Source organism: Sabethes cyaneus, chromosome 2 (assembly GCF_943734655.1).
Source record: "Sabethes cyaneus chromosome 2, idSabCyanKW18_F2, whole genome shotgun sequence".
NCBI lineage: Eukaryota > Metazoa > Arthropoda > Insecta > Diptera > Culicidae > Sabethes > Sabethes cyaneus.
Window position 1 is genome coordinate 34,929,317 of NC_071354.1, and position 13,126 is coordinate 34,942,442.

General features: G+C 43.7%; 1 protein-coding gene across 1 annotated transcript in view; it reads right to left on the reverse strand.

Annotated features, from left to right (window-relative positions):
• Positions 1-3,290: 3,290 nt before the first annotated feature.
• Positions 3,291-13,126, reverse strand: part of LOC128735261 (uncharacterized) — a 28,601-nt gene continuing 18,765 nt past the window's right edge. Inside the window, exons 7-10 of the mRNA XM_053829755.1 lie at positions 5,258-5,361; positions 4,523-5,191; positions 4,264-4,461; positions 3,291-4,201 (exon numbers count right to left, since the gene is read on the reverse strand). Of these exons, the coding sequence (XP_053685730.1) occupies positions 3,291-4,201; positions 4,264-4,461; positions 4,523-5,191; positions 5,258-5,361 (1,882 nt within the window). The remainder of the gene's footprint in view (positions 4,202-4,263; positions 4,462-4,522; positions 5,192-5,257; positions 5,362-13,126) is intronic.

Here is a 13,126-nt window from a genome sequence, read left to right on the forward strand (position 1 = left end):
AGCTCGTGTGTGTTGCCGCAGCTCTGGTAGATGGTATGTCCATCTCTGAACGTACGTACCGTTGAGCTCTTCCAGCACACCTCCTGCAGCGCTACGACGTCGAACTTGCGGCTCTTCAATACGTCGGAGAGCACTCGAGTGCTCCCTTGGAAGTTGAGAGATCGGCAGTTCCACGTCCCGAGTTTCCAATTCATAGTCCTTTTTCGTCGCGTGGGTCTATTCCGATTGTTCCAGTAAGAATATATTTGTTCTTCGTTCCATGCTTTAGTGTTTTTCGTGGTGACGGCTTGCAAAGCCTGCTACACCAACCCCCTGTTTCGCCGGAGGGCCAACGAAGCTCGAAAGAGCCCTCCTTTCCTGTCAGCATACGACCTTGGCTTCCACCGGGGTTGGTTACCCGATCTCCACCAAAGTTGCTCGTATCCCGGCTGGTACCACGAGGCGGTAGGAATAGGAGTTGCTGAATAAGAGGCTATGAACCACTGTAGGGTCTATTTTATGCCTACACGTGTACAAGGCAGACGGTACGCATTATTCAGCCGTTTACCAGCCTGGCAGTGTTAATGGTAAGTCTCAATCTCGCCGCTTCCCTTTTAAAAGGCCTGAAGTCCTCTTCCATTGCTCTACGGTTGATTCCGATGATACCGACGTCATCCGCAAAACCAAGAAGCATGTGAGATTTCGTGATGATAGTTCCATTCCTTTCCACGTTTGCCGTTTGTAATGCACCTTCCAAGGCAATCACCCTTATTCTGCGAGTCACGTGACTCAATACGACAATTGTCATTCACCGTCGCTCGCCACGGCGAGTCGAGTCACCTAGGTGACACGGTTGTCACCTAGTTGCTAACAAACCCTCGTCACCTAAGTGACAAACCGTGTCACCTAGATAATAAAGCGAGTCACCTAGGTGACAATTGTCGCCTGATTCGCGGCGACTCCAAATAGTCACGTCACTCGCCTCGCAGAATAAGGGTGAATGTTGAATAGCAGCTTAGAGAGTTCATCCCTTTGCTTCAGTCCATCCAACGTCACGAAAGCAGCTGAGGTCTCAACCGCTATCCTAGCGCATGATTTGGATCCGTCCAGCGTCGCACGAATCAGCATAACTAGTTTCGTCGGAAAACCATGTTCTAGCATTATCTGCCACAGCTTATTTCGTTTAACTGAATCGTACGCCGCTTTAAAGTCCACAAACAGATGGTGTGTCTGCAAGTTGTACTCCCGGAACTTGTCTAGCAACTGGCGCAGGGTAAACATCTGATCCGTCATGGAGCGACCCTCACGAAAACCAGCTTGGTATTCGCCGACGAAGGACTCCGCTAACGGTCTCAGTCTGCAGAACAGGATACGGGAAAGCACCTTGTAGGCAGAATTGAGCAATGTAATTCTTTGATAGTTTTTACACTCCAGTCGATGTACCTTTTTGAAAATTAGGCAAATGAGACCATTCAACCACTCCTCCGGCATTTGTTCTTCCTCCCAGATCCTAACATTGATCCGGTGAATTGCTTCATACAGTCGCTCCGGTTTTAGAAGTTCAGCCGAGATACCGTCCTTCCCAGCAGCCTTACACTTTTTCAGCTCACTGATTGCCTTTCTAACCTCCTCCTGTTGGTGTTGGTGGTTCCACAGCTTGACCATCGCTTACAATTTCTATCCTGTCCGCTGTCCCTGCTGATTTCCGCGTTCACCTCTCCATTCAATACTGTCTGGAAATGAATCAAACCAACTGTTACGCTGTCTTCCACGCGTCGTGCCTACCACCTCTGTCGCAGCTGTTTCGATGGCACCATGTATGTTCCTCCACAGCCCATTTATATATTCTCCTTCTACCTGTTGTTCTGCGATTCGTTGGTCAAGCTTCCTGGCGTACTCCACTGCCATGCCGCCTGCCGTTATCCACTGGATGTTGAAACGCAGCGTCCTCTCAGTGCGAGCTTTCGCCGTATTCGACAGCCTTGCGCGAATCTTACTCACTACGAGATAGTGGTCAGAGTCGATATTTGGTCCACGAAAAGACCGTACATCGATAACATCCGAAAAGTGTCGACCGTCAATCAAGACATGATCGATATGAGAGCTAGAGTCTCCATTTTGATGCCTCCAGGTGTGTTTCCGAATATTCAAACGTGGAAAGTAAGTGCTACAGATGGCCGTCCCTCTGGCCGCGGCAAAATTTATGAGCCTCAGACCGTTATCATTGGTCGACAGATGCAGGCTATGTCTTCTAATAACTGGACGGAAGAATTTCTCCCTCCCGATCTGCGCGTTTGCATCTCCGATGATGATTTTCGGGCCGTCTCCATAGGTCCTCTCAAGCCTGTCGTAAAACTCGTCTCCGAGTTCGGACATTCCAAGTACCAAGTTTCCAATCGTTATCCTTTAATCGTTTCCTTGTCCCTTGCCGTGTTCTATACCGATTGTTCCGTCCTGAATTTCTTTGTTCGTTGTTCGTGGTAATTGAGTTTTCGGTATACTTTCGTTATAATTGTGGAAACACCTGAAGTAATTGTCTCACTTCCTGTTCCGCTACTATTAAACCATAGAGAACCTGAACGTTCCACCATGCAAAAAATACAGTGCAGAATATACTGCATGCATAAATCTCGACAGACTTGTTCAAGCATACAACTTGATTGGTATCGGTAAGGTTTAGAAAAACGTGAACTGATCTCATAGGAAGGTCCACTCACCAAAAGCTGATGCCATTTGTTGAAACTATGAAAAACCATTGAGCCTGCGGTGAAATCTGACTCCTCGACAGAACCTAACAAACACCGCGTAGAACTATTAACCCTCTGTCCCAGGGGTGTTTTGGTGGTTTACAGTTTTTGATCATGTAAAAAAGCTATTAATTAACAATTCGTCAAACGCAACTATACACCTTGTAAAACAATGTTTTTACTACGTTACAAAATCAAAATATCCATATTTGAATGCCTCAAAAATTTTATCGGTCGATCTTAGTATCGGAAGTCATGGAGCACCTGGGACAGAGAGGATTAACAACGAAACCTCATCGGTTAATGTTTTGGGCTTGGGGAGATGAAAAACTGTTCTGAGGAACAGATGGGACAAATAGTTCGGTTCATTCACCGTAAGAACGATCGTCCCGACTGTACAATTAACTTAGTAAAACGTTGATTTAAGTCGCCTGACTCCAAATCGGTCTCCAGATAAAAACTCGCAGTCAACAGCATTTTCGTTTAAACTAAATACAATTTATTTGTACTTCTCCATACAAAATCTTCAACAAAAAACAAAACAAAAATAACACCAATTAATTATCATTTTTTCCCTATAACAGCCTCAATAAGATCTACTCGGTCATCCCCAATCAGGGCCAGCAATTCACCCTGATTACGTTCCATCTTAAGAACTTCCAACCGACTCGCCGTAGTTCGAAGTGTTTTACTCTCCAGATACTGCGTAAATCCTGCCGCTCCCGCGTACTGATAGATCACCAGCGGATGAAACTTCCGGTCGCTCAAAGTGTACAGCATTAGATCTGCCGTGGCCGCAAGTACCGAGAACCGGATCTGCTTGGGAACGCTAGCCATAATAGTTTGATATTTGCTAAACGTGCCGTTTCGATCCTGCGGGCGCAAGTCACGCCAAATTTCAATCGATCCATGATGGGCACCGTCCTCTACCTGAGACTCCGAGTTTACGGCGATGAAAAGCTGATAGTCGAAGCTGATCGCGGTGATAAAACTGGGATGATCTATTTTTTCGTGCTGAACCAGCACCAATCTATAGTGCGACTGGGGACGCCAAATTTGCAGAAAGTCGTCACGACCTAGCAGAATCAGTCGACCTTTTACGTAGAGAGCTTGTCTGACCGCTGGAGTAGCAATCGACTGGAGCAACTTCATTCGGTAAATCTCTTGATTGTCTCGCTGTAGACAGTGGATCTCCATTCCATCGACCAGCGATGAATAAAGTCCGACGCAATCCAAATCGAACAACTTAATGGTGATCATGTCCCTACTGGTGCCGCTGCTGAATTCGTACCAAGTGACGAACTTTGACGCTTTCTTGGCGTTCATCGGATCCGGTTCTTGTGCACTTAGAATTGATTGGCGATAGTCATGATGTAAAGGATTGTAAAACTCTACAAACAGGTACTGCGCTCTGCCTAAGTTGATCGTTTTAAGGTTGTTAACGACCAATTTCGGCGAAGAAATTGATGGAAATCCTGCAATAAGTGTGTGAGGTGTGGGATTTGAACCAAAAGCTACCGACGTCTTAACTACTTACCTTTAGCGATTCGGAAATGGGAATCTTTTTTATTCCACCGGTAAAATTCTACAGCTGTGCGATTGCTTTGAATCACGTGGGCAACCAGAAGTTGCAAAGGTGGCTGATGCGAGTTCGAAATTGTGATCATGTCGAGAGTGCCAAAATGGCCCTCCAGTGGTCCTACAGGTTGATAATGGCTTAGATAAAACAATTTGGCTGTAAAAATACGTGGCAAAAGTTAGTATAAACGAAATGTGGAACTAAGACGAAGTCAAACCGTTAAATATGTCTATCAGTGATTGTCCGATCTGATCGAGATAACGTAATTTCGATTCGTATCTTTTTACTTCTTCATCGAATTCTAATTTCTGCGCTAAGCTGTTGATGTGTACTCCAAAAATTGTATTATTGCCCGTTTCTATACTTCGAGCTTCCAGCGGTTGGGTCAGAGTAACTGGTGTTTTAATCGTTAACGGAGATTGATCCGTTCTTGCGAGATTAGCTACAAATTCGTTGAAATTCTTTCCATTAATTGTTTTAACTTCCAAATTTTCTACAGTCAGTGGATATATCAGGTTCTTCTCCGGAAATTTGGTCTTCACGTACAGGTTGCCCTTGATCGTTTGTGGAATAGATTTGAGCAGTAAATGGTCCTCATCAAAGGTGATATTGTTCACCGGTCCGAAACTTTCAACCTCCCCGGTAATGGTTGGCGAGTCCAAATAGGTCACACCTTCGATAGTGTGATTTCCGGTCAATCGAACCGCGTTTGCAAACCACTCAGTAAAGTCAACCCCTTGAATAATACAAGGCGCCTCACATCGCAAACTGCGAACGTGGATATTTTCGAACTGCTTGGAGCCCGTAAACGTAGCATGCGGTGCATCTGCCAGTAGAATGTCTTTCCGTAAATCCAAGTTGTTAATGGTGGTTAGGTTGTACGCTCCTGAAAGGAACCCAAAGACATTTGTTAATGTAAACGGTGCGCAGTGCAATTACAATTGTAAATTACCGTGAACTTCTACATCATGAAACGTCCAGTGACCTGTTATGGTTTGTTCGACATTTTTCTTCAGCACGTTTCTGTCAAAGTCTACAATATCGAAGCCTTTTGATCTGGAAATAATAAACAAAAGGTTGGAATATAAAACCTTATTCTGTATTCCGATGGATCCAGTTTGTCGACCAAAAGTGGATGGTATTCTTTATTCCGCCAGCCAAATCATATTAGCGAAACAAATCGTTTAAAATAATTTGAATTTAATTAAGATTAAACAAGTAATGTCCGTCGAAACACCGAATGAACGTAGTAGTAATTAGTAACTTTAATTTATAGGTAAAAATACCGCCGGCTATATATCAGACGACACAGAGCTAAGTCCACCAGTTCAAAATCAAGTAGCTAAGAAACCTTCAATCTGGACTCAAGAACGACTCGTACAGGATTTGCACAGCCTTCGGTAAACTCGCAACGACGGACTGAAACGCCTGGATATTCGGGTGAGTTCTATAGGCAAAACATGATACTCGCCAGATTGATGTTCTGGGTTATATACATGATCTGCGACGAGAAAAAAAAATTGTACCACAAACCCATCGTGTCATTAAGGCCGAAGCAGCGCAAACAACAACATAGTTTTTCGAATACCTGATTGTGTGCAAAACCCGTACCTGATATGACAAGTCACTACAGTTGAGTATTCAAAACCACTCTCGTTGAAAATTTAGCATCGTCTTTTTTTCTCTCTAGTGCGCTGGTTCGGCCTTAAACTAATAAACGTTTTTTCTTAAATACTCAATCGCAAACGGAGCATAAGGAGTACCAGGACGCCCTCTACAGCATTTATGCGCTTTTCTGCTCACTATGTGGGCTCTGAGGGCAGAAGGCTATCGTTTCCCAGCTACTCGTGGAACTTCAAAAGAATGGGAAGAAAAATGGGATCAGAGGACTCCATCGCGCATGATACGAAGGAATCGTGCGTAATTGATCGAAAGATACATCAATATCTGGAGTACATCTCGCCAACGATTTACTGTACGGAAAACCTTCACTCTGTTCAATGGTTCTTAACCCACCCAATAAGAAAATGCAGAGCCGAACACATTCTGTGAAGGATACTTCCTACTGCCCCCAATACTTCCTAAACCACAAACGAGAGTATCTTCCGCCAGCTCCAAAATCAATACGTCGTGACGGCTTCACAGCGTCAAACTGACGATAGAAGTATACCAACAATTCGCCGGTCAAATCATCCAGCAGAGCTTCCCTGTTTCAGCTAACATTGACACTAGATCCTATCGAAGTGCTAACGTGGACATTCGGGCTACATGTCCAGCCCACTGTAACCGCCGGCGCCTGATCAGCTTCACAATGTCATCATATTTATACACCTCATACAACTCGTGGTTCATGCGGCTACGCCATTCGCCGTTTTCCATCTTGCCGCCCAGTATTGACTGCAAAATTTTCATCAGTCTGTAACTTCGCCTTTCGTTCCTTCCGACTCAATCGTTCGTATTCGGAACTCTGTGGCAGTTTACTACACTCTAGTGACTTAAGCGCCACTTCCCTAAGCCAGAGAAGGCCACTAGAGCACGTCGATGTCCGGCCAAAGACTCTTACCACCGGGCGGGTGTAACGAAATCCAAACCACAAAGTCTAACCAAAATACTGCGAAAATCGTTTAGGGAGCGCGAGACCAAATCAGCACCACGTTTACCTTTAACACTCTAATGGAGGCGCACAATCGTTACGTTATTCGAACAGGGTCAATTTTTACTAATCGCACTAACCAAAATGCCTTTTTTTAGTTTCCCGACTTCAAGTGTTTTATTCACATCTAACTCGACCCGACTCAAAATAATTTGTGCAGATTCTTCCTAGCTTTTCTTTTGGCGCCACTAGCTTATTTTTATTTGCTTCTGACCAACTTTCACTTTTTTTTCGTTCTTCTGAGCTCAAACATGCGTGCTTACTTGCTTTCGTGGACGGATTAACAAGTGTCCAACGGTGGTCGAGATCATCCCACGTGGTTTCTAGGCGAGCAGTAGTATCAGTGGCAGGTCGTATGCGCTGGGTGGCGGCACCGCGGCCGATGTTGACGACGGCCAAGAATTCGTCGGGGTAAATGCGTCCCCGGAACACTGTCGGTGGAGAACCAGCGGCTTGCCAGACAGCACGACCACCATCCACCCTCGAGTTTCAGCCTAGACTAGCACCCACGTTGAATTAGTGGGTGAACCTATTCAACGTGTTCACATTAGTTGGTTTTCACTTACTTCGACAACTTTTATCCTTACCTGAATCAGCACAAATTTCAAAATAATTTTCTAAAACTTTAACTATATAGTTTTTCCGAACGCGTACTGCAAAGTTAAAAAACTAGTTAAAACACATCTTGGTCCTAAATGTTTCAAACACTCACAATACAATTTCGAATTAAATATTCACTCGCGTATCAACTTAAATATCAAACTAACTTATTCAAATTAAATGATTCACACTGCTCGATAAAGTTTAACTTAACTCGAGTACGGTCTCCACCAAAGTGAACGAGTCGATCACGCTTTCCACCTCACAAGCGATCGAAGGGTGTTAGCGTGCTGTGCTCTGATTGGTCGTTTTCTATTTACTTGCTCCCGCTACCTACTACTCAATCAGTTATATAGGAAATTTCTGGAAGTTTCCCGAATGATGTCATAACGTCGGTACAACGTGGCAGAAATCCCCCTCAATTTATACCATCCAGTAACACTGTGTATTCTGTCTTATCTAACGTTTTACTATTCCTCGCTAGGTGTCGCTTTATCTTATATGCAACGATGCAAGTCGTGCCCACACAACGTTTCATTCGAAAATTTTCTAACTTATCATTTGCTAACTCGAACTTGCACCTAAATTTCAACGTACATAAACACATGTAACAAGGTATGTTGTTACAAGTCAGACTCACACGCGTTCTCTGCCAGCAACCATGTTACTTCGTTTTGGCAGTATTTATGATCAGTCCGATTCTCGCAGATTCTCTTTTGATAGGCACAAATGCCTCTACAATAGCTCTACGATCGACACCAACAATGTCTATGTCATCTTCAAAGCCTAGGAGCATGTGAGATTTAGTGATGATGTTTCCAATCCTTTGCACGCCTGCTCTGCCTGTGTATCGCCCCTTCAAGTGCTGTATTAAACAGTAGATTAGAGAGTGTGTCGCCTTGTTTCAATTCGTCTAACGTCACAAATGCATCTGATATTTCGCCAGCTATTCTGACACTTGATTTTGATTCGTCTAACGTTGTACGACACAGTTTTATTAGCTAGCTATTAGCACTTTTTGCCTGGCAGCCACTATAGCCTCGTCAGTCAACAGGTTTTCCATCATTGTCATTGCACATCACTGGCACCGGGAGGTTTATTTACTGTTGCTCTTTATCACTCTTCATCCAACCAGCCATTTCTAGGTCAGTACCTCAGTGGCTGTGTTTTTTGACATATCATGGACCTGCCGCCACCTCACATCCAAAGTGTCTAGGCATACTCTGTGGCCACGCCTTGAGCCGAAAGTCGCTGGATGTTCGGCCGCATAGTTCTCTGTCTTCTGGAACTTGTTACGCTTGACAGCCTAGCGCGAATCTTACATACCTACCACTAGGTAATGATCAAAATCGATATTGGACCCTCTGAAGAACCTGACATCTATTACGTCAGAAAAGTTTCGGCCATCAATCAAGTCATGGTCAATTTGGAAGCACGTTTAACCGTTTCGATCAAGGTATACTTTCGAGTATTTCGGTGTGCAAAGTAGTTGCTACAGATTGCCATACCTCTGGCTGCAGCGACGTTTATCAACCTCAGGACGTTATCATTGGTCGTCGAGTGAAGGCTTGGGCAATGATTGCGCGAGAACTCTTTCCTTGAACGAGGCTTCAGCTGTTGGACCAGCTGCCCGGAATTCCCGTTCTTCTGAGCCAAGCCATCTCACTTCTTGGAGGGCTGCCACCTCAACGTTGACTTTAGGTAGCTCTCGAGCAAGTAGGCCAGCTCGTGCAGGTTCCAACAAGGTTCTGACGTTCCAAGAACCGAGTTTCCAATCAAAGTCCATCAAACTTTTACTACATTTTACTTGAAATTAGGATTGACTTATTTTCTCACACGTTTTAACTCTTGGTTTCTTCGTTTCTTGGCCCGTTTTTTTCTAATTTTCAATTCTGTTTTTCTATTTAATTTTCACTCAATTTTTTTTGGAATTTTCTTTTTCATGTTCCGTCTTTTCTTTTCCCTTTTCCCTTTTTTCGTTTTCGTCTTTTTCTAACCTCTTCTCCTCCTTCTCATTTTTCGTCTTCATCTGTTCCGTTTTTTCTCTTTTAGATGCTTCTGTTTTTCTTATTTTCTGTCACGTTTATTTTGTTTTTGACTTCCTTTTTTCCTTTACCATCCAGTTTTTTTTATCCTCCGTTTTTCGTCTTTTCCTCAACAGTTCTACCTTTTACTTTCGATCCGTTTTTCCTGTTCCCCTTTTGTCCCATCTCTCCTCTTTAACCTCTTTTCCCCCATCAATTTTCTTTTCTCTCTCTCACTATCCTTTTTTCTCTTTTGGCTTCTCTTTTTTCTATTCCATTTTGCCTTTGTTGTCTAGTTTTTCCTTGTTTCTTTCTCGTTTTCTCACCTTTTCCGTCTCGTCTTCCCTCTATTTGTCTCGTTTTTCCTGCCTGCCTTGCTGCCTGCTGTTTTCTCTTTTTCTTCCTTTCCTGTCCGCTCTATCCTCTTATTTTCCTGAAGATGAATTACCTCTTTTTTTTCTTTTCTGTACCGTTTCTGTACCGCCAACTTTTCAGACCCGTCTCTCCTCATTTGCAGTCTTATTTTTTATTTTTTATTCCACTTTTCTTCCCTTTCTGACACGTTTTGTTGTTCTATCATCCTATTTCTCGTCTGTTTTTATTTTTTTCTCCACATATTTCTCTTTTTCGGTTCGCATTTCTCAATTTTCCTGCTTCGGTCTTTATTTCTGTTACGTTCGCGTCGCCACTGTTACGGTTCGAGTTCGGAGGTGACCGAAATGATGAATATAAACACGACCCGTACATTAAACAAATTAAAACTTAACTTTATTGAACAATAACGAGGTACAATTGTGCGAGTCTCATTTTCGCGGTAAAACGGAACAGGAACGTCCTGTTGTCAGCAGTGGCGAGCATCAACTGATGACAGCTGTCACTGTGACCAGAGAGCTTGGCCGTAACGATGTTACGAATGTCGACGTCTCCGACAGTAACGATGTAGGGATGTCCACGTCTCCAACATCTCCCCTCTAATTCAGCTGGTAAGGGTTGAACCGTTGCGAAGCCCTTCGTGCATGGGAAGAGTGGCGAGGAACCTGAACAGCTGACTCACTTTCGGTTGCAGACATGAAGTCGGATGACGAACTTGACGATGAAGATCATGTTGATAACTCTGGAAAAATCGATGCCTCAGTATGCGCTTTTGATGACTGCAAGCTTACTGATGTTGACTGCGCTGACGAATTGACACTAGCGGGAATGCTGATATTCCAATCATCTAGCAGGATACTGAGCGGTAGCTGCTTACATTTCTTTGATACTGGTTTACTGTGTGTGTTATAATCTCGAATTTGATTTATGTGAGACCGTACCAGCTTGCGATCGTTTACCAAAACATTATACATTACATGACCAACACGTTCCAAAATTTTGCCTGATGTCCAGTGCCATTGATTTTTGATAAAAATTTTAGTGTACACATAATCACCTCTGCTGTACTGACGATTTACTGCGGTGTCACTTTTTGATCTATTATTAACGGTGTACGAAGATTTTCCAAACCGGTTCTGCATATGAGTTCTGCTGATCTTTTTCCTGGAGTAGAACTGTTGAGTGCGCTGTGTTTGACTAACAATTTTGTTGCAATATTCACTGATCGGTTCTGTCCATAACGAGAACGCATCGAGCAAATCATTGCCAAGAAGATGAACTGGTTTCTTCACAACATAAAACTGTCCTTGCTGATGAATATTTTTAATGCAGATATCACACTCAAATTTGAACAGGAACGGGAGGGGATCTCCTGTTGCTGTCGTTACTTTTTTCCTAGCAGTCGATGTTGGCGGTCTGCCTATTCTCTCCCACGTTTGTTTTGAAACAATACTGACGTCGGACCCAGTGTCCAACTGAAGTTGCACTTCCACACCGTTGAGCTGCGACTGTACGTATCGGCGCTTGTTGTTTGCTGCATTCAATGATACATTTACTGCTTTTGTCTCGTACCTCTCTGGCTGCTGGCGTTTACGGTGTGTTGCTTTCCGATTTTGTTTTACACTAGAACAATAACCTTCACGGTGCCCGATGATACCGCACTTTTCGCATTCGTGACTTTTATAATTGCAATCTTTGACGAAGTGCATTGCGCCGCAATACCAACAGGGCGTAGCTGGTATGGTTTCGGCACTGCTGCCAGAATTTACTGAAGGGTTTGACGGACGATTTGCGAACTGCTTTTTTCGACCGATATACTGAACTGATGACGTCGGTGTCGAATCTATCATTGCCGTGTCCCGTTTTGAACACATCGACCGTTGGCAGTTTTCCGCAAAATGTTCCAGGGTAATGTTGTTGTGCTCTGGACAGTAGTGGAATTCCTTTATGTTATTCGCCAGTGAATCGAGCATTATCTCAGGGTTTGATAGAACCTGGACATGTATGGACGACATAACGTTCCTGAAGAATTCCTGTTGCTGGTGAATTAGCTGCTGCTGTTGCTGTTGCATAAAGATCAGCTGCTGCTGCATCAATTGCTGGAAGAAATGGGCGAACGGTGCATCTGGAGATGGCTGTCCGGCTGTAATTGCACCATTCTGCTGCATTGTGGGATGCTTTTGACCTAATGTGGCTTGAAATAGGCCTTGCTGCTGACTAACTCCCGGTGGTTGCTGCTGCTGTTTGGGGTTATGTTCTGATGAACCCGCTTAATTGTCCACGTGGGTGAGGGAATTTTGACTGATGAGTAAATTCCGCGTTTCACTACTCGTCGCCACTGTTACGTTCGCGTCGCCACTGCTACGGTTCGAGTTCGGAGGTGACCGAAATGATGAATATAAACACGACCCGTACATTAAACAAATTAAAACTTAACTTTATTGAACAATAACGAGGTACAATTGTGCGAGTCTCATTTTCGCGGTAAAACGGAACAGGAACGTCCTGTTGTCAGCAGTGGCGAGCATCAACTGATGACAGCTGTCACTGTGACCAGAGAGCTTGGCCGTAACGATGTTACGAATGTCGACGTCTCCGACAGTAACGATGTAGGGATGTCCACGTCTCCAACAATTTCTTATTTTTTTCCTTCTTTTCTATACCTTTTTTCCCTTTTTTTGTTTTTTTTTTTCATTTCTGTCTAGTTTGTCCTAATTGTTTTGTCGTTTTCCTCGCTCTTTTACCGTTTTTCCTTCTTTAGTTCCATTCTTGTTCTTTTCTTTCCGTTCCCCCTTTCTTCTATCCAGTGTCCTCTTTTTTGCATCGTTTACCGTTTTTCTCTTTTTATCTTTATCGTGTGATTCACGATTTTTCTTTCGTTTTGTTTTTTTCGTGCCAGTTCTACTTTTTCTTTCTTGCGTTTTACTCTTTTTCTATCCGTTTGTCCAGTTTTTGCATGATTTTCCCCATGCTATTTTCCGTTTTTTTTTTCTCTCCAGAAGCAGCAAGAGACGGGCATCGTCCTCTAGATCTATTGGTAATATATCTGTGATTAGCCTAAGAAAATTTATTTACCTATTCATAAGAACCCGTTTGCTCACGCTGGCTGGCTGGTTTTTGAGATTTAAATTGGTGAATCAAGGAAATCGAGTAAAACTCGGCCATAACTCAG